Genomic DNA, 20,115 nt, shown 5'->3' on the forward strand with positions numbered 1-20,115 from the left:
TACATAAAAATAAAAAGTAAATCACATTACTTTTTTTTTTCTTTCTAATCATCTGGTTCCATATTATCATCTTCCTCGTCATTTTCTTCATCTTCATTTGAGCTCACCCCGTCAAATCCATTGCCTCGCCAAATGTTCTTGACTATGTTATTTCGCACCTTGTACATAGCTTTTTTCCGCTTCTTATCAAACATGCCTAAATCTTTTGTCCCTATAACGTTCTCATGTTGTATAACAGGTATCCCATGAGTGTGCATCCGTATAAAATTATGAAGTGTGAAATTAGAAACAATAATGAACATTTGATACTTAGGTGACATTTGAGGCATAACTTTTAACACCTTCCACCTTTTTTTCAATTGACCAAATCCCATTTCAACTTTCATTCTCAATGACGAATGTCGGTAATTAAAATGCTCTAACATACCTTCGGGGGATAGGTAAGAATTCGGCTTTAAATAAATGTATTTTTTTTTGAAAAAATTATATAGAATAATAATTAATCTCGGATCGTTTATACAACCGATTTGAACGAAAATTGTATCTATTTTTTAAAACTCGTCAATATTATGAAACTTATTATTCTGCTTAACTTTTCTGAACTTAATTTTGCTGAACTTTTCTGAACTTAATTTTGCTGAACTTAATTTTGCTAAACTTTTATGAACTTAATTTTGCTGAACTTAACTTAACTTAATTTTGCTGAACTTTTCTGAACTTAGCTTAATTTTGCTGAACTTAACTTATAGAGAGTAACTTTAAGTCCAAAAGAACGGGGCCTTACTGTTAATCTCCGAACATTTGTAAAACTAACGTCATTAAGCCATGAAATTGTTAAGAACCTTAGTACAAATCCTTCTACCGTGAGTCCGTGACACTGTCAAGGGTTCTGGTCCGGAATTTTTGATTCCGATCCTTGATTTCTTGTGATCCCAAGATTCTCAAGTCTCAACTACAATAAGGAATTACTTTTTTTCATACACGGATTTTACATGTTGACGGATCCTTAAAAATTGTGAAAAAATTATGTGCAACTAATTGTAAAATCACAACCGTTGGGACTTCGGATAACATTACCCTTTTGCCGTCAATTCTGATAAACTCTCTCCGACTCTCCCAAATCCTTCAATTTCAATCAACTCTTTCCCTCGTCCTTCAATTTCAATCAATTGCAGAATTGGAGCTTGTGATCGGTAATTCATTCGTTATCTCAGTAACTAAATTGATTTTGCTATCTTCTTTTTGTATGATTATTAGTTGAATAATAATTAATGGATATTGATTGCTTTTCCAAGTTTCGAGCAAAACACTGATGTTAATTTAGGGTTTGGGTTCTAACTCAATAAATTCAGTAATTGTTAATAAATTAAAATTCATCGAGTCGAGAAATCGCGCTAGGGAGGATGATCATGAAAGACGATGCTAATTAGGGTTTGGGTTCTAGACGATTATTAATTGAGAAAAATATTCCTTCTGTCCTAGTCATTTATTTACTAGGAGTAATTATTAATTGAGAAAAAAATCCCTCCGTCTTAATCATTTGTTTACAATTGAGAAAAATATTTCCTTCGTCCTGGTCATTTGTTTACGTTTGTACACATTGCGAGGCAGTAAGAGCCATTGTTTCTTAGGTTCTCATTATTTCGATACCAAATGTCATGAGCTAAAGAAGATATAGTATAGCCTTGCTAAAAACGACTACTCTTTCCGTCCCAATCATTTGCTAAAAACGACTACTCTTCCTGATGCTTCTTTACCTTGTGTTGAGCCACGTTCTTGGCAGTTTCTTTAGCTCTCGATTCGTCAGCCTCTCGGTAACATTCCGGAACATGTGAAAAATATAATGTGGATTTTAATGAGAAAAATATGTATCAATTGTAAGCTGTAATTACTTTTATATTGACTTTGTTTAGTAGTGATTTATGTTAAAAAGATAATGCGGAATTATGTTATTTCACTTGTTTTTCGGCAGATTAGGATTCTGGCAATGTACACCAGTGTTTTTGATTATTCTTTGTTTTTCTGTTACCGATTCATGTTTAATATTATTTCAGGTGGGACTGAAAATAGCTCGGGATTGTGGTAATGGACAACGATGTTGATGCATTAAGTAACGCGTATCAGAATTTTATTGTTGCTGCAGCCGGGGTGCTAGAAGCTAAAGAAGCATCAGGAAGTCAGAAAACAGCATTGACTGATGCTGCTCTCGAGAACTTGAAACAGCGATGGGAATTATTTAGGATAGCATGCGATCAAGCAGAGGAATTTGTGGAGTCAGTTAAGCAGAGAATTGGGTCAGAGTGTTTGGTGGACGAGGCCACTGGGTCAAAGTCCGGTCAACCTGTTCCTGGCCTTCCACCAATTAGCGCTGTGAGATTAGAGCAAATGAGCAAAGCAGTGAGATGGCTTGTTATTGAGTTGCAGCAGGACTCCGGGTCTGGGGCATCAAATGCAATCCCTTCTGCTCCCTTTGATACCAGATTTCAAGAGGATACAACTCAATAGGTATGCGGTATGCCACCCTATAGCAAAGCAGTGTAACTTCGAGTAAAGAAAAGGCTTGGCTTTCAATTTGTTATGAATGTAAGTTATGAATTTATGATATAGCAGTATTACAACTGCTAGTCATTAATCCTTTGTCAAACCCGACAACCTCCTTACTGTCCGAAATGTAATTTGAAAGTTATCTTGAGATATTCGGAGTATTTAGAGACCAAGAGCGTGGGAAAGGGTTTCTGGAATCCAGCAGGTCTCATGAGAGACCGTCTCTCACTAATTTAGTGGGAGATATAATAGGGAAAAAAATAAATCTAGTGGACCCCTCACCCCATCATGTGAGAGATCTCTCAATAACATTATTGAGAGACCGTCTCTCCGGAGTTTTTGTGTTCTGGAATTGCTTTCTCTCGTAGGCTCCGATCCTCTCTCATTTAATATTTTTATTTATGATTCTTTTTCCAATCGCATATATTTTTCGTCACAATATTTATTTATTTTTCAAATAAAAAATATTATGCGACTTTTTCATATTTCCAATACAGTCAAAGACTCATTACTCTTTGGTTATGGAGATTATAATGGAATAAATAAAAATGGCTCACTAAAGTGAATGCGCTTCTTTCTTTTATGAAGTAGCGGTCCTTCAATGTCATTCTCGATGCAATTTTCATCATGGGTCATTCAGAAATAGCCTCGTTGTGTCACTAATACAAGGGTAGGGCTGCATACATCCTACCCCCCCTCCCACAATTTGTGCCTTTGCGGGAGTCATTGAGGCATTGGGATAATGTTATTGTAAAAATTGTTGTGTGAGCTCAGTTCCATGGGTTTCCCAAACACCATTGAGAAATTGAAATTCGATAACACCATTGAGAAATTGAAATTCGAAATCGAATTTCAGGATATGTAGAAATCATGAAAATAAAATCAATTCCGCATTTCCAAATCGTACATTATCTAATTTAGTTCCGTACTTCCGTCAAACTCTTAACCAACCAAATTCCCCTATATTCTTTAAAAAAAATCCCCAAGAAACTTGATCTAGTGTGAAAGTGTGATGGATGTACTTATCCATAATCACAAGGGACAGCAATTGTTACCTAAGTGTCCATTGTAACTGCCTAAAACAAGGTTGAAAAGCCCTATTATCTGGTTTTTCAAAAGGAATTACATGCAAGTTCACATTCTACATCTTCTGCTCTCTAACTCTTGCGTTTTCTGTACTATATAAACACATGCACTCACCAACATTTTCATACAACACCCACAAATACAATAATTAAACAAGCAATTTACTCTAAAAGTTATTAATATTTACCTTTCGTTGTGAGTCGCTTTACCTACTTAAATTTGTTATTTGTGTTTCTTTTGTTATATAGAGTATAATGCCTAGTCTCCCTAGGCTCTCACCTGTGACGGGTTAAGAGAATTGAATATAGTCGGCTTTAATTTACGCGTGTCTAAATCACATACTGAGTAGAATTGAATGTACTTGGCTTAATAAATTTTGTATCTCTATTTTTCTTGTTACATGAAATATAATGCCTAGCTAGGCTCTCACCTGTGCAGGTTAAGAGAATTGAATGTACTCGGCTTTAATTTACGTGTGTCTAACACACATAAAATTGAAAGTACTCGACTTAAATTGGTTCTCTCTATTTTTCTTGTTAGATAAGAGTATAAATGCCCAGGCTTCGCCTGTGGCGGGTTAAGAAAATTGTATGCACTCGGCTTTACTGTGTCTAAAACAGAGTAAGATTGAAAATACTGAGATTTTGTTCGATGTAGGCTGCAAAATGGAAAAGGAGCAAGCTATTGAGTGGGCTGAGGCACAAACAATAACATTTAGTATTGATCTGGTTGAGGCTGCCAAAACACACCTGAAATTTCTTGCTGCTGTTGATCGAAATCGTGATCTCTATGAAGATCATGTTTTAAAAAGAGCTATCTTCAGGTGAAGCATCGTTATCTGTTTCGGTTATCTGCAATTTTTCGACAAATTTTCGATTTTGAGTGAGAAATTAGAACCCAATTTGTGTGACGGACCCTGAAAATTTATTTATTTATCTTTAATTAAAATACCACTTACGGAGTATAAAGAAGTAAAAAAAAAAAAAAAAAAGGTAAACAAATGATTGGGATGATTGGAGTACTTTCTAGTGTCCGTAGATCTCATGTGACTTCCGAGTGAAGCCTTCTAGTGTTTGTACTGATTCAATGGAGCAAGCAATAATCTGATTGTTTTCTTAATACTTTGTAAGATAATTGTTGTTTCTTGTTCTTGATCTCTCGTGTCGTGCTACATTGTCTGTTTCAGGTACAATGCCTTTTGGCTTCCTTTGCTTGCCAAACATTTGGAGAACCCTGTTACCGGGGAAGAACCATTGGTTGTTCCTCTTGATTGTGAATGGATATGGCATTGCCATAGGCTAAACCCGGTATGATTTCTTAATACATTTAGATTTTACTGTGTCACTTTTTAGATATTTGGAATCGAAATGATGGTTTATCTTTGACATGCATTTGCGACACAGTTAAGATACAGATTTGACTGCGAGAAGCTGTTTGGAAAAACTCTTGGCAATCAGAATGTCATATCGTCTGTTCAAGCGACATCAAAGAGCAAAACTGAGGAGATATGGAACAGAATGTATCCCGAGGAACCCTATGAGCTTGACATGACCAAACCCTTTTCGGAGGATGACCTGCAAAAAGGTTCTGAAAATGCGAAATTTACCAAATATGATCTGCTTGCCGCTGTCAAAAGACAAATGTCTTTCAAATACCAGGTACCAAAAGTTATGCACAGATTTTTTTTTTTTTTAACGGCGGTCATATACTTGCGAGACTAATTTAATGCCTGTGTGACAGATATCCACACCATACGCAACAGATGATCTGTATCTCAAAGAAGCAGTGCGCAGATACAAAGGATTTTTGCATATGATCAGAACGAACGATAAGCTAAACAGAAAATGTTTCTGTGTCCCTACTTTCGATATTGACCTAATGTGGCACACACACCAGTTACATCCAGATTCTTACTGCAAAGATCTGACTGAAGCTGTAGGCAGGGTGTGCCACCACAATGACAATGTTTCTGATCGAGAATCAGAGAACCCACTTGAATCTGGATTTTCGCAGATTACTAAGCTGTGGGAAGAGACTTATGGCAAAAATTATTGGATGGCTGGTACAATTCATAGAGGAAAACCTTCAACTCCAGTCACTCAGTCGCCTGTCCGTTTCATTGGTAATATTGAGGACAAGAAGCTAAGCTCTTCGAACAATTTTGGCAACCCAATTCAGTTTCCATCAATGAAATTTGTGGAGGTAAATCACAACAGTATTATTATTATTATTATTATTATTATTATTATTATTATTATTGTTGTTGTTGTTGTTGTTGTTGTTCGGAAACGTCTGTGTGTTTTCTAACATAGGGATAAGGCTGCTTAAACCCGGTCCCTCACTTCTACTTAGACGGGAACCCTTGAGTCACTGATAAAAAATTTATGTTGGTAAATCCGAATCCTAGGAGACTAAAATTGTGATATTTGTATACAGGTATTTATAGAATTTGTGAAAATCAAGAATTTACCAGAAGGGCACAAAGGAAACCTCGTTGTCCGCTTGAGTAAGAAACAGCCTGATAAGCTTTTCAACGGCATGAGATCTGTGAGCATTTCATCCGAGTCTGGTGAAAAAGAGGTTGCTTCTTTTCAATGTGAACCTACAGGAGAGTTTCTCTTTGAGTTGATGTCCAATGATCCTGGTTCACATAAGTTGAAGCTTCTTGCATCATACTCTCTTTCTCTGCAAGAATTAACGGCCTCTGGATCTCAACTTTCGGCTGATATGTGGCTATCTCCCGAACCTGTGTCTAACAACATTACAAGTTCTGGGCCAATTCTTCTTCAGGCTTCTATTTCATTTACTCCTCCAATTCCAGCACCTCAAGTATTTCGGTTGGCTAGGCCTCAGTCTTTCCCGAAAGGTGAAGATGCTAAGATACTTACTCAAGTCTTGGACCAAGACGGAAAACTAGTCTGTACGCTTGACATGAGGTAAACCTTATGTTTATAAGTTAATAAATTGTTTGTTACTCCATATGTCTGAATAATTATTGTTTTCCAGGAACATCGAGAAGGATATAACAAAATGCACCCCTGATCTTGTGAAGGAGGTTTACTGCATTACAGACGCTGGTGAAACTCGCAAATTAGCTGAATTAGTGGGGAATCACTGGTGTGTAAAGGGATCCAACGGGTCGTTCAAGCTTCAAAACAGTTCTGGAAATGACGATAGCCTCTTTGAGCTTGTTGGCTATAAGATGGTAAAATCCGTTTCATAATCTTGTTTGAACTTGAGCATACATAGAAATATAATTTTGTTCAATAAAACATATTTGTAGGTGAAGATGTTTCCTGGAAGGAGGCTAGACTTTGAAACCGTACCCACAGAAAAGCAAGCCCTTGGACAAGGCTTCATGACTTTGGTCGAATTCTCTATGGAAGACCCTTATGGAAAGGCTGTTGCATTGATCGACTTCAAGTCGCAAACTATCAAGGTTTTTCTTCGAACCTTCATAACTAATATTGTTTCTAAGCCCTACGACAAAAACATTATTACCTTATTCATTACCTCCAAGATTTCCCTTAGGATGTATGCATACTTATCCAAGACGCGGTTCCATGATAACCTTCATTGACAATAGCATCCAAAATTGCATCTATCATCTATTACATGATATAAGATGTGTAGACGCGGTTACATGATAACCTTCATTGACAATAGCATCCAAACTTATCCAAGACGCGGTTACATATGATAACGAGTCTTTTATTCCGAGTAACTTGTTGAATGTTACGTCTTATCATAAGTCAAATAATAACGAGTCTTTTATTTCATTGAAAACGAAAATATTTGTTTTGAATCCTAAACGACCCTTATTCCTCACATGTATCCATGTGAACAGGCAACAGAAGAATGGATAATCTTACCCGGAATTACCATGGCATTTGTACTATCTGAAACAGGAAATATCGTACAAGGCATCTCCGAAACTGGTGAAAATGAAAAAATGGTGAAAAATGGAGTTGTGGTAACTTCAAGCATCCCACTCTGTAATGAATGTGGTTCAGGTGGTGATCATTTAGGAACCATGGTTAAAAAGGACGCATCTGCTGACTGTGCCAAATGTTACTTTTGTGGTGTTCATGCTGGTGATGAAAATGGTGGCATGGTAAAGAATGTTGTTACTGCTGGTGAAAATGAAAACATGGTAAAACATGGAGTTAAGTTAAATTATGCTATTTGTTTATGTAATGTACGGTGTGTTCATGAAGAATACGAGGTAGGTGATCATGGAGGCGTGGTTAAGGATTCTGCTATCGACAGCGGCATTCGTGTTGGTGCTAGGTGCAGTTGGTGCCATGGTGGCTCTGGTGTTGGTGTTGGTGCTAAGAGCTTCAGTGCCGCTGGTGTTGGTGTTGGTGTTGCTGCTAGGTGTTGGTGTTGCTGCTAGGTGCTACTGTTGAAGTTCCGCAAACAAGTCTATCTTTCAGGTTGTATTTTGGTTGTACTTATTGCTATGTTAAGTTGGATTACCAAAATAAACCAGATGGTTAGTTTGTTATATTATCTAATGTTCTATGTTCTTGCTACGGCCAAGATATTAATAAAGAATAATTATAAGAATAAAGAATAATAATTTGGTGGTAATAATTTTGACTGAAAATTGATTGGGTTTTTAATTATCTAACTAGGTTTGTGATCCGTGAGATTCACGGGTTTATGTGTTTTAGTTTTGTTACTTTTATCGTATTGTTTATATATTTGTCTGAGCAATTAGTTGATCCATTTAAAAAATATAGTCTTGAAATACATAAAAGTTAGTTGGTTAATGACTTATTTCTTTGATACTTTTGGTTTATTTTCAAAACTATATATTGTATTTTAGTTGTTATTTTGATTTATACTAAAAAACATGTGGTTTTAAAAAAAGGTACCTTTCATTGAGTTCAATTCATGACACCATGTATAAAAAGTTAAATGCTTAAGGTTGCTTTTTTATTATATTGTATAAATTTTGTACTCAATTTTCTATGTAAAAGTTTAAACGTTGCTTTGTCTTCCGGCAAATAAAGTTAGTAAGTAGAGACAAAGGGCAAATTAATGCATAATGTGAATTATTTCTTTTTTTTTTCTCTTTTTTTTAGAATAATAAATCTCACAATGTAAGGAGCTTAAAAGATATAGAATTATAAGTTTTTTTATCTTCTCAATATTTTAATTGTCATAAATCATATAGTAGCATAGTTATGAACTTTAATAAATCATAGTCTTACTATACCATCTATAACAATTTTCAAAAATTCTAAATTTTATATTTTTACATAAATGATAAAATGAGTTAAATAATAGTCTACTACAAATCTCATTGCAATCTCTTATGTTTTATAAGACATATGTATTAGATAATATGACATGTACGCATAAATATTAGATAATAATTTACATTTAGCCATTATCTATGTCAACAGAATTTTTTGTCCAACTTGTTAATAAGACTGAGATCCTCGTAACTCCAATTTCATTCTATGAGAGCTATTTTTCAAAGGAAAAATGATGAATAAAAAATGAACACATACCCAAATAAAACATACATTTGAAAGTTTCTGAAATACTAAATTTTATTTATGAACGAAAAACAATTAGTCATTCACATTCATGTAGTCAATTTTGTAGTTAATTTATAACATAGTATTGAGTAGAATGTAGGGAATATTTGTTTAAGCAATTCTAGTCTTTCTCTTCTTCAAATAGTCTTCTTTCTCCAATGAACTATCCCTAAAAAAATTATCCACTGAGGGATTAATAAAAAATAAAATGGTGGAATTTTATTTATGTAATATTAACATTATCGTTACTAATTTAAGTTTTTCCTTAAATAATGTAAGAAATAGGGTATTGAATCATAAAGATGTAATTAAGTATATTTACCTATGAATAACACGACTCCACAAATCTTGATAGCTCCTAAATGAGAACAAAACAACATATATGTGAAGGTTTAAAAATGTGAAGATTACTTCATAACCAATGGGACTTAAAAATAATAAATAAATTATTAATTTAAAACCTTAGTACACTTATCTTGATGTTGATACAATGATAAAAAAGATTATTGACACATATATATAATTCTTTTGGCGATGGGGTAAAAAAATATTCGCTTCAATTTTGGCTCAAAAATATTGCCTTTCATCAAACATTTATAGCCAAATGAGGATGTCTTTTATGACTTTTGGTTTTTTTTTTATTATTACCAGATTTAATATCTTCATAAATATGTATAAATATTTTATGACTTTTGAGCATTCATTTTCATTATTAGCAAATTTAATATAGACATAAATAAAGAGTAATGAGAAATGAAATATAAAAGGTTTACTTTTTTTTTTTTTACAAAATGCACATTGCATGAGAATTGTTTAGGGAGTTATCTTACGAACTAAAAAATGATAGATATTTTGTCTTCCCTTTAATTTATAAATCATATTTATAGATTTACATATGTATTCAATTTAATGAAATTGAGCAAGTTTATTGCAATAATATTTAAGAAGGAGTTGCACATATAAATAATATAAAATTAGAGTGATGTAAATTTTTATTTTCCGGTTAACCAATTCTACTTTTAAAAATTAAAATGTCAATGTTTAATGTTAAGCATGTTATTATTTGCCCTTAATATTTACGAATCTTTTATTATTTCATAAACGGCGTAAAATTAGAATAAACGTAGAAAGTTAAAATTTAGTATGAATTTTGATTTTTAATTGTTTTCTAATTTATCTAGAAATTAAAAAGGCCAAAATTTAATGTTTGTTATACTAATTTATTTTTTATGTAAATATTTTTTAATTTGTGTATCGTTTTAAATGAATCACTAGTTTTGTGACCCGTGCAATGCACGGGTTTTATCAAGACGCTTGCTTAAAACTTTGTTATGATATGAAAATTTAATGAAAGGGAAGGAAAATGGAGACCAATTTTTTTTTTTCAACTATAAATAAAAGATTTTAAGATAAAATGTAAAATGGTTGACATATGTTGTGAAATAATTCATGTTGTGTTAAGATTTAAAATAGGGAAGAACTTAATACACAGTATAATCCTTCTTAAAACTTACTCATGCATATGTTTGTTCAAAGTGGGTTACGAAGTCGAAATGTACTTTTTTGTTAGTAAGTCGACGTGTACTTAATTTGATGACATTATAAACAAATAAGGAAGACATAATTTTATTTACGTGGAAATTCTTATGTTAATGACAAAGTATGAAAACTTAAATTCATTTTGGTGGACTATCTTGTGAATTTGAGTTGTATTACAGTTTTAATCTACATAACATTCTAAACATGATGACGTAACTTGTTGGCTCAAGTCATATGCATAATCATTTTTATTGTATTTAATTACTTTGTAGGGTAACAACCGAATATTCTACATCACGTTTCAAACCAACCAATTGTTGTGACTAATCACATACTGTAAATCTGTCGGAATCTTGAATGACGAATTTGTCTTAGCAATGTAAATCAAACTACTTAATGAATGCACAACATCTTCCATATTGGCTTGTTCAATTACATAATCTATACGTACTACTTGCATGTCAACAAAAAAAATACATGTAAGCAAATTAATCACCTTATAAGCAGATTACAAATACTAATCACATGATCTAGAGATTAGAAAGTAAGGAACCAGAGTTGGTTATTTGACTTCATAACTATGAAGTTAAACTTTTTTATTTTACGCAGAACTTAAATATTAATTTTTAAAATTTGTAGCTTTATACTATGAAAACTATGAACAATCAGAAGAAATCAACATGCAAACAAACTAAAAAGTTTAAACTTTAGTAGCAATGTAGCGACTTTGAGATCCAAAATTTATTTGAAATTGAACCATTGGTTTTCAAAGCACAATAAAACGGAGGCGGATGGAATGTTTGTCTTCAATGTACATTTCACATGACTCGTGGAAAATTAAGAATGAGTGGTATAAAATGTGTTTGACTTTAGAGAGTTACAATATTGATTTTGTATTTGCTTGATTCTCTTATTTCTCTATTAATTAGGAGGTATTTATACAAACTCAGTGAGCAACTGAAAAGTCACCACTAATACACTTAATTATGCAAATTCATTGCATCATAATTTCACTAATAAACTTAATTATAATAAATCATTGTGTCATAATTTATACATACCAACTCATAGTCTCTTACTATTCCTAATAAAATGCAAAGAAAAATAACATAAAATGTTGCACTTAAAATTGCTTAACATGACACACGTCAAATAATAAACTACTCATCTTGTCTTTTTATTATATTGTACAGATACTAATAGTTAAGTCATTTATCATACTAAATTTAAAAAAAAAACAATTAATTTGGAATAAATTTTAAAGGATAATTAAATAATAAAAGTGGAATGGAGAAGGTCTCATTCAAATTCACCATAAACACAAAATTATAAATATAAATATTTTAGTTTTACTTACTAAATATATTGCTAAACAATGCAATTTTTTTTACAAAAACTTATCCTTTACGTGAAATAATTTCATGAACTAAATACGTGGTATTATACCCTTTTAAAATTCTATTATTAGTGTTTAATTTCACTTAAGTATTTAAAGAATTTGTTTGTAAATTACTTAAATTAAATAAATATTTTCTTTTCCATATATTTTATATTTTCCTAAGAAAATATTTTATATGATCTTTAATACTCATTTGTTGATTAATTAGTTCTGTAAAATATCTTCTATATACAACAAAGTTATAGTAAAAACACTAGTGAATTAGTGCCTTTAAAAAAAAGTAGTGAATTAGTAACAATAATTTTTTTTTTCAACTTCATTTATTCTTCTTCGTTCTTAATTTCTTATGTATTCAGTTTTTTTATTTCGAATACATATAATACTACTCCATATGAAATATCTTGAAATTATTAACTTATAGTTAATGCATACTAGTTTGAATGCCCGTGCGTTGCAACGGGGTAATTAACTTATTTATAATGGAAGAAAACGTTATAAGGGTTTAATGTTTACATTCTATGTCTAATGATTTGTTTACATATTATTAAAATATCTCTTTAAAAAAATGAAGATTAATATATACGTGGGTTGTTAACTCTTATTTATAATCATATAATCACCTCACCTTATACTTTATACTAATCTTTTGATGTGGGACAATTCTACAATTTATAAGTAATATATTCACCAAACTTGAATTATTTTTCTGATGTGAGACAATTCTACTATTTATCCGTAATATATATTCATCAAACCTGCATTATTTTTCAATGTGGGATAAATAACATACTCAGAATTACACAATCTTTTTTGCACTTAGTTCGACATCCAACCAGATCCCGAATACCGAATACGGACAATTGCTACTCATTATATCTAATAGTTATATTTAAATTTAATAATATGATCAAATACTCTCCATTAATATTTGTACGTTGTTTTTCTTCAAAAAAATTTTTATCATAATTGAGATACGGAAATTTCCCGTGGTACCCCTTAATTTTGTCAGGTTTTCCATGTTACCCATACTTTTAAGAATCTGCCTATAGTACCCTTGAGATTCCATTTTTTTGCCCATGGTACCCCCTACATTATTTTTCAATGTGAGACATATAAAATCTATGGGTAGAAAATATAATGATATAAACTCTTACAAGCTCTCCAAGATAATACTTAAGAGACTCAAAAGATTTTGGGTTAATACCTAAGTTCCAAGGATGCCTCCTATTTATAATCATAGAATCACCCACTTTATGCTATCTTTCGATGTGGGACAATTGAAAAATATACAAAAAAGTAATAATACAAATAAATTTTTACCAACCATTTATAGATTATTTTTCATAAAAATTTTACCAACCATTTATAGATTATTATGCGATAAGAACAAGCTTTTAAAAACTTTTAAGAGCTCTCTATAAGAAAATACTTAAGAGACTTAAAAGATTTTGGGTTGATATCTAAGTTTCAAGGATGACTTCTATTTATAATCATAAGATCACCATGCCTTATGGTAATCTTCCGATGTGAGACAATTCTAATATTTATACATAGTATATTCACCACACTTACATTACTTTTCAATGTGGGACAAATAACATACTAAGTATACCATTTTTTGGCATCTACTTTGACATCAACCCGATTTAATAATGAGAAAATAATACAATCTACACTCTAATTATAGCATTTTTTGTCACAATCTAATTATATAATTTTCATACGATACTTTTTTGTCAAATGAAATATAAAGTTTTTATATCAAAATTATAAACATCACTTTAATATAATATAGAAAATGTATATATATGGAACAATTCGATTATTTATACATAGTATATTCACCACATCTACATTATTTTTCAATGTGAGACATATAACATACTAAAAAGTACTTATCTTTTATATCAAAAAATTTTGGGTTAATACCTAAGTTTTAAGGATGCCTCTTATTTATATTTATATAATCACCCTACCATATACTATTCTTTCGATGTGAGATATATAATTTAATTATTTAGACGTAGTATGTTCACCACGCCTACATTATTTTTCAATGTGAAAGATATAACATACCAAGAAGTACATGTCTCTTCTTAAAAAAACCACGTAGTATGTTCACCACTATTGTATACACGATCTCCACTTTATTTTTTATATCATATCGTAAATAATGATAGAAAATCTTAAGAGCTCTTTAAAACAATTTTTTTTGGGTGGATACATAAGTTCCAAATATGCCTCCTATTTATAATTATAGGATCACATCACCTTATACTAATCTTTCGATGTGGGACAATTCTACTATTTATATGTAGTATATTCACCACATCTACGTTATTTTCCAATGTGGGACAAAACATACTAAAAATTACACAATTTTACATATTAAGAAGTACATCATCTTTAATATGTGCAAATAATATGAAATCTATACTCTAATGATAACATTTTTTTACCACGAAGCTAAGTATATTATTTTCATAATTTTTTAAACGATACTTTTTTGCCAAATGAAATGTAAAAGTTTGATATAAAAATTGGAAATATCATTTGAATATAATTTAGGAAATATATATATTATAATAATTAAAAGATTCTTCACTTTATTTTTTACATCAAAAATTATTATTTATGATACTTTCCTAAATTAATTTTTGATGATGTGGACGCTCTCAGATCGCTCGAAAAAACTCTCTTTTATATATACATATAGATTTTTTTATTGTATTTTTTTTAGTTAATTAAACTTAAAACTAATGGAATATGGATAGATTTTTAAAGGAAATAAGTGAATTAAATTAATGCAATATAATAATAAATTGATAATCCATGTCATATTAGTTTGCCAAGTCACATTATTATTGTGTACGTGGCTTTTTTTTATCCTATGTGGCATTGTCTACGTGGCATTTTAATGCTAGCTTTTTAATAATATTTTATAGATTATACGAACACGAATTATCCTCTTAATTAAACACGTCATATTATATGGAGGATTGGTGACGTGGAATTTTGGTAATGCAAGGTGGCATTTATTAATGCGAGATGGCATTGTCTACGTGGCTTTTAAGATCTACCCTTTTAATAATATTTATAGATGAAGGGTAAAATACTACTCATCAATCACCTCGACAAACGACAATTGCATAAATCTCAGACCAAACCTTTGACATCTCAGCTTTCTTGATGTCAGCTTCGTCAATGTCTTCTATGACCTTTCCAGTTTCATCTTGGACAATTGATCTGTAGGATTTCTTTGTCCATCGAGCAAGGACATAAGGCTCAGGTATCTTGTATACCTGCCTACCATTCCACACCCACAATATATGTCGACAGACAATGCCATGCCTCTCAAACAGCTTACATGCACATTTGTTCTCGTTAGTTTGGATGTTAAATTCCACTCGGAAGTTTATGTGCTTCAGTCCATCACGAACATCATGGTACTCCACTATCCCTACTGTTGTCAAACCCCCGACCCCCATGCTGCATATCGCATGTATGACTTCCTTCTGAAAGTCTGTAAAGATAGGATGTGTGTACACAAGTGACGCATGCATCTCTACCTTCATTGGTCCTACTTTCTCGAGCATATTATGCTCGTTAGCAGTGTCCATCCGCCTTTGTGAATGCCTTTGTTGTTCTATTGCAGAATTGTACCTCATCCAGAACTCAACAAGGGTTCCAAAGTGGCTTTCAAACCGTTTGAAATAGCTGTTTGAACTTTCAGATCTACGGTTTGCCAGTTTTGTTTAAATTCTTCTTGTTCTAAGTCAACATCCCAAACAACAGCATTTATGTCTGTCATAAAATCCATGTCATTGCAGATTGCTCTTCCCACTGATAAGGTTATTTTCAGTCGTTTGCCTTAATCAAAATAAATCCTATACTACTACTAACAAAATAGCTAGTGGTAAGTTAGGGTCGAATCCACGGGGAGGCGGTGATTATCTAGTTTGTTGTTATTTAAATCTGTCTTAAAGGTAACAATTTTATGGGGTTTGATTGAGTTTGATTTCTAAACAACTAATAGCAATTTAAATAAAGATGATAAACAATAATATTAAAGAGTCTAGGGATTTGGGTTCACTAGGTAGTCATCAAAGGGTAGAATTTAATTCATTGATTGAGCAATTTATATTGTCGAAAGTCATATGATCGGTCGATTCTAATATGTCTTTTTAGATCTAACTTAACATGCGATCGCTATCATTAAGTTGGTCTAATTCAATTATCGTGGCCTATACTAGTCTTAGCCCGGTCGGTGATAATCCTAGTTTATGCAAGACTAATTAATCAATTCTGATCAGTAATCAACTAATTAGAAGTAATACGATAATTGAACAACAATAGAAAGCAATTTAACAATCAATTCATAAGTAACCCCTTTTCTAACAACCTAGATCCCCTTTCACCCTAGATAAGAGATTTAGCTACGCATAATAGAAATAAGAACAACAATAACAATAATAAGAAACATGATTGCAAGCATAAAAGATGAACAATGAAATAAATGATTAATAATAAAGGAAAGATTAAGAACAATACCGTAAATAGCTAGATCCGGAAGTAAGAACAATAAATAAACTAAACTAAGTATTTGAGAGAGTTTTCTAAGGTAGCTATACTAAACCTATGTAAAATAAAGCATAAATAACCTAGGGTACGAGTTTTGGTATTTATATCAATACATAACCGACTTAAGGAAAGTTGCGGGAATTATAAAACTGGAAGGTTCCTCGATCGAGCCAAGGTGGACTCGATCGAGGAACCACTTCCTCGATCGAGCCAGGCCTGGCTCGATCGAGGCACCAAAGTTCAAGAACACCCAACTCTCGACATTGCAAAGTTTATTGATTAGGTTGGTTCCTCGATCGAGCCAAGGTTGACTCGATCGAGGCACCAATTTCCTGCTTCGCGCACTGAACTTCAAACGACTGTCATTTCTTCGTTACTTGTTAGAAACAAGCGATTTTTGCGGCGTTGGAAAGCTAAGAAGATAAGCTTTCACCTCCAATTGGAACTACTTGAAAATATATTGTAGAACTATAGATATGGCTCTTCAAAGTAGGCACTTGTAATAAGAAGCTCTTTTCTTCGTGTTTTCTTCTTAACTTCTCTTCCTTAATTCTTATGGATTCTCGTGTCATACTTCGTGTATCCCTTCATGCCCACTCCGCGATGCTCATTTCATTCCTTTGCTCCTCAAATGCATCAATCCTGCATCAAACATCAAAAGGCGGAAGTATCGACATTCTAACTTAAAAGGCATGTAAATGCTATAAACTAGCACGAAAACCGTATCAAAAGTAATTAGGGGGAGGCATAAATATGTATATAATTATGACTCATCAAACTCCCCCAAACCATCTCTTTGCTTGTCCTCAAGCAAAGCAACACACAATACAAAAGGCAATCATACAAATGGCGAATAAACGACTAAGAGCTAATGTTTAATGCACATACAAATCCCAAGCTATCCATATTTGTAACAAAGTAATGACTAAAGTGTACCAATAAAACAAATTCAAAGGTACGGGAAATAGAAAACGTAGCTCAAGTCTCAAGTCACCATACTAGATACAAATGCCAAATACCTTTCGATCTTGCAAGACAAATTAGTCGGATTCTCGCGGATTCACTCATGCACTCATAAGTATATAGGGTGAGTTATATGTGAAGATAGAAAGAAGTAGAAACACTCACTCAACTTATGAAACATGCATGCAATCTAATGTGATAGAGATTTCCCCAACTAATATGCAATCACATATGTAGACAAAAGTACATGTATCAAGAACAATAAGGGTGGCAAATAGGTTAAAGGGATAGAAATGGTTTGTGCCAAAGCACGTTATGGATATGTGGAGCTAAGACGGTAGTCGCAGCGCTAACCCAAACCAAATCTAAATCTTAAAATAACAAATGAACCCAACTTAGAGAAATGATCTCAACTTTACAACATATGAGAGCTAACAAACTACTCTCCAATTATACATTAGACTCTAACAACCATCTTTTTTATCCTTGACAAAACCAAATGAAGCAATCTCTTTTCTTTTCTTTCCTCTTTTTCTATTTTTCGATTTTTTTCTTTTTTCTCTTTTTTTTTTTTTCTTTTTTCTATTTCTTTTTCTTTTTTTTTTCTTTCTTTCTTTTGCTTCATATTTTTCTTTTTCCAACACAAGGATACAACACAATCGCTAAAAGTATTTTGCTATACCCACAAGACAACAATAAGTCCCAACCCAACCATAATAGAAAAATAGACATGATAAATAAGCAACTGCGACTGTCCCGAAAAGGTAGGCAAATTCTGGATTGTAGCTCATAAGATGTAATTTAAGATTGGCTACAAGGGTTCAAACGGGCTAACAAAAGGTAATGTAAGGCTTATTTGAACGATAAGAATCGCCTATTCACATGTACTTAGTCAAATGAAAGCAATAAAAGTATCAAGAAATCAATATCACACTTATGCAATTTGATATTACATATTCCACAAGGAGAAACCACACTCAAGCCTAATTGACAATGAGACCAGTTTATTGATGTTCCTGGCCTAGGAAGCTCTATAGACCTCAGAATTTAAGTAGTTTACCAACGTAATTGTGTCAAATCTAATCAACATAAGGCATGTCAATATGGTTAAGACTTGAATTATGAGCTTTGTTTTCATGGCTAACGAGTCAAAACAATGTATATGGACAACTATTTGGGATTCAAATGCAAAAACAATGCAATTTAACATCATAGTTATTAAATTCACCAAGACTCGACCTAAAATAAATAAATAAAACATGTTTTTGTATTTTGAAATTTTTTAATTTTTATGTATTTTTGATATAAAAGCACACAACAGAAATAAATCACACAACATAAATAAACTCCTCCCCCAAACCTAAATGTCACAGAGTCCCCATTGTGACGCCTACAGCATAGCAATCACACACAAATCCAGCAACCTAAAGGACACAACTAACAAAAGGAGTGGAAAAGAAATAGATAATACAATTAAAGAAGGTACAAGGGAAGAGAATACCGGGTAAGAGCTTAGAATTTCCCCCAAACCAGCTGCAAAAATAAGGGAAAATAATCAACCGCGCAATTCCTATCATCGTCTGGCTATGAAATAAACCCAAAAGCGTGGTTACTCGATCGAGCCTCGTCTTACTCGATCAAGGAACCATCTGGACGAGCAACTTCCTGCATTTAAAATAAATCCGCACACAAATCATAATCAATACAAGTTAAAGCTCGTAACAGTAAATAAAAAAGTAGTGCATGTGCTACACACAAGCATAAGTAGCACCAATAAAAAGTCCAAACAAAGAATAAAAACAATGAAAAATGTCCTGGCTCATCAAACTCAAAGTCTAATATAAAATATGAACAATGTTCATCATTCTTCATGTCATCTTCACTTGGTGAGAGATAAGTCACTTCTTCCATCTTAGAAGCTTCATCAAAGGCTTTGATTGGCTTTTCTTTGAATATTTCTGCCTCTAAAGCATCCAACTCAGCTTCAATGTCAACATTCTCATCACAGCTGTAAACCACCTCAGGAGGAGGTTCATCTCCATATATCAATCTCTCTATTTCATCCACTTCCTTGCTCCATAAATATGACGCATCAGCAGGGGCGTCAGGTGGATTCCTGTCAAAACAGAAAGCAAGGCAATCATCAAAAGTAGGATTAAGGACATTAATCATATGACAAGAAGCTTTTAAATTAGGAGAACGTGATGCTTTGCCAAGACCAAAAGTGATAGTATCCTCTCCAATGTTGAACGTAAGACTCCCATGTCTAACATCTATAATCGCCCCTGCAGTATGCAAGAAAGGCCGTCCTAGAATAATAGGAACACGAGAATCTTCAGCTATATCTATCACTACAAAGTCGACTGGAATGAAAAATTTTCCTATCTTAACTGGCACATCCTCTAAAATACCCATAGGGTGCTTAATAGACCTGTCAGCCAGTTGAATAGT

At 32.6% G+C, this 20,115-nt stretch overlaps 3 protein-coding genes across 4 annotated transcripts; 2 read left to right on the forward strand and 1 right to left on the reverse strand.

The window, feature by feature from the left end:
* The first annotated feature begins 1,056 nt into the window (after window positions 1–1,056).
* Window positions 1,057–2,692, forward strand: LOC141643619 (mediator of RNA polymerase II transcription subunit 32-like). The gene is made up of 2 exons (XM_074452836.1): window positions 1,057–1,193; window positions 2,055–2,692. Exon 2 carries the CDS (start codon window positions 2,086–2,088, stop codon window positions 2,503–2,505), a length of 420 nt encoding a protein of 139 aa, XP_074308937.1. The 5' UTR covers window positions 1,057–1,193; window positions 2,055–2,085; the 3' UTR covers window positions 2,506–2,692.
* LOC141643618 (glycine-rich domain-containing protein 1-like) lies at window positions 2,417–8,223 on the forward strand. Of its 2 annotated transcripts, none has more exons than XM_074452834.1 (9): window positions 2,417–2,505; window positions 4,288–4,453; window positions 4,817–4,937; window positions 5,034–5,288; window positions 5,371–5,832; window positions 6,067–6,566; window positions 6,637–6,835; window positions 6,914–7,069; window positions 7,478–8,223. In XM_074452834.1, the coding sequence occupies exons 2-9, from the start codon at window positions 4,296–4,298 to the stop codon at window positions 8,024–8,026; spliced, it is 2,400 nt and encodes a 799-aa protein (XP_074308935.1). In that variant the 5' UTR covers window positions 2,417–2,505; window positions 4,288–4,295; the 3' UTR covers window positions 8,027–8,223. The 2 variants fall into 2 exon arrangements, with proteins under 2 accessions (XP_074308935.1, XP_074308936.1); XM_074452835.1 differs by lacking the exon at window positions 2,417–2,505 and adding an exon at window positions 3,662–3,825.
* A 7,019-nt stretch (window positions 8,224–15,242) lies between these two features.
* On the reverse strand, window positions 15,243–15,788 carry LOC141641752 (protein FAR1-RELATED SEQUENCE 5-like). The gene has a single exon (XM_074450401.1). It carries the CDS (start codon window positions 15,786–15,788, stop codon window positions 15,243–15,245), a length of 546 nt encoding a protein of 181 aa, XP_074306502.1.
* Window positions 15,789–20,115: the final 4,327 nt, after the last annotated feature.

The sequence above is a fragment of the Silene latifolia genome, chromosome 2, assembly GCF_048544455.1.
Source record: "Silene latifolia isolate original U9 population chromosome 2, ASM4854445v1, whole genome shotgun sequence".
In the NCBI taxonomy this organism is placed as follows: domain Eukaryota; kingdom Viridiplantae; phylum Streptophyta; class Magnoliopsida; order Caryophyllales; family Caryophyllaceae; genus Silene; species Silene latifolia.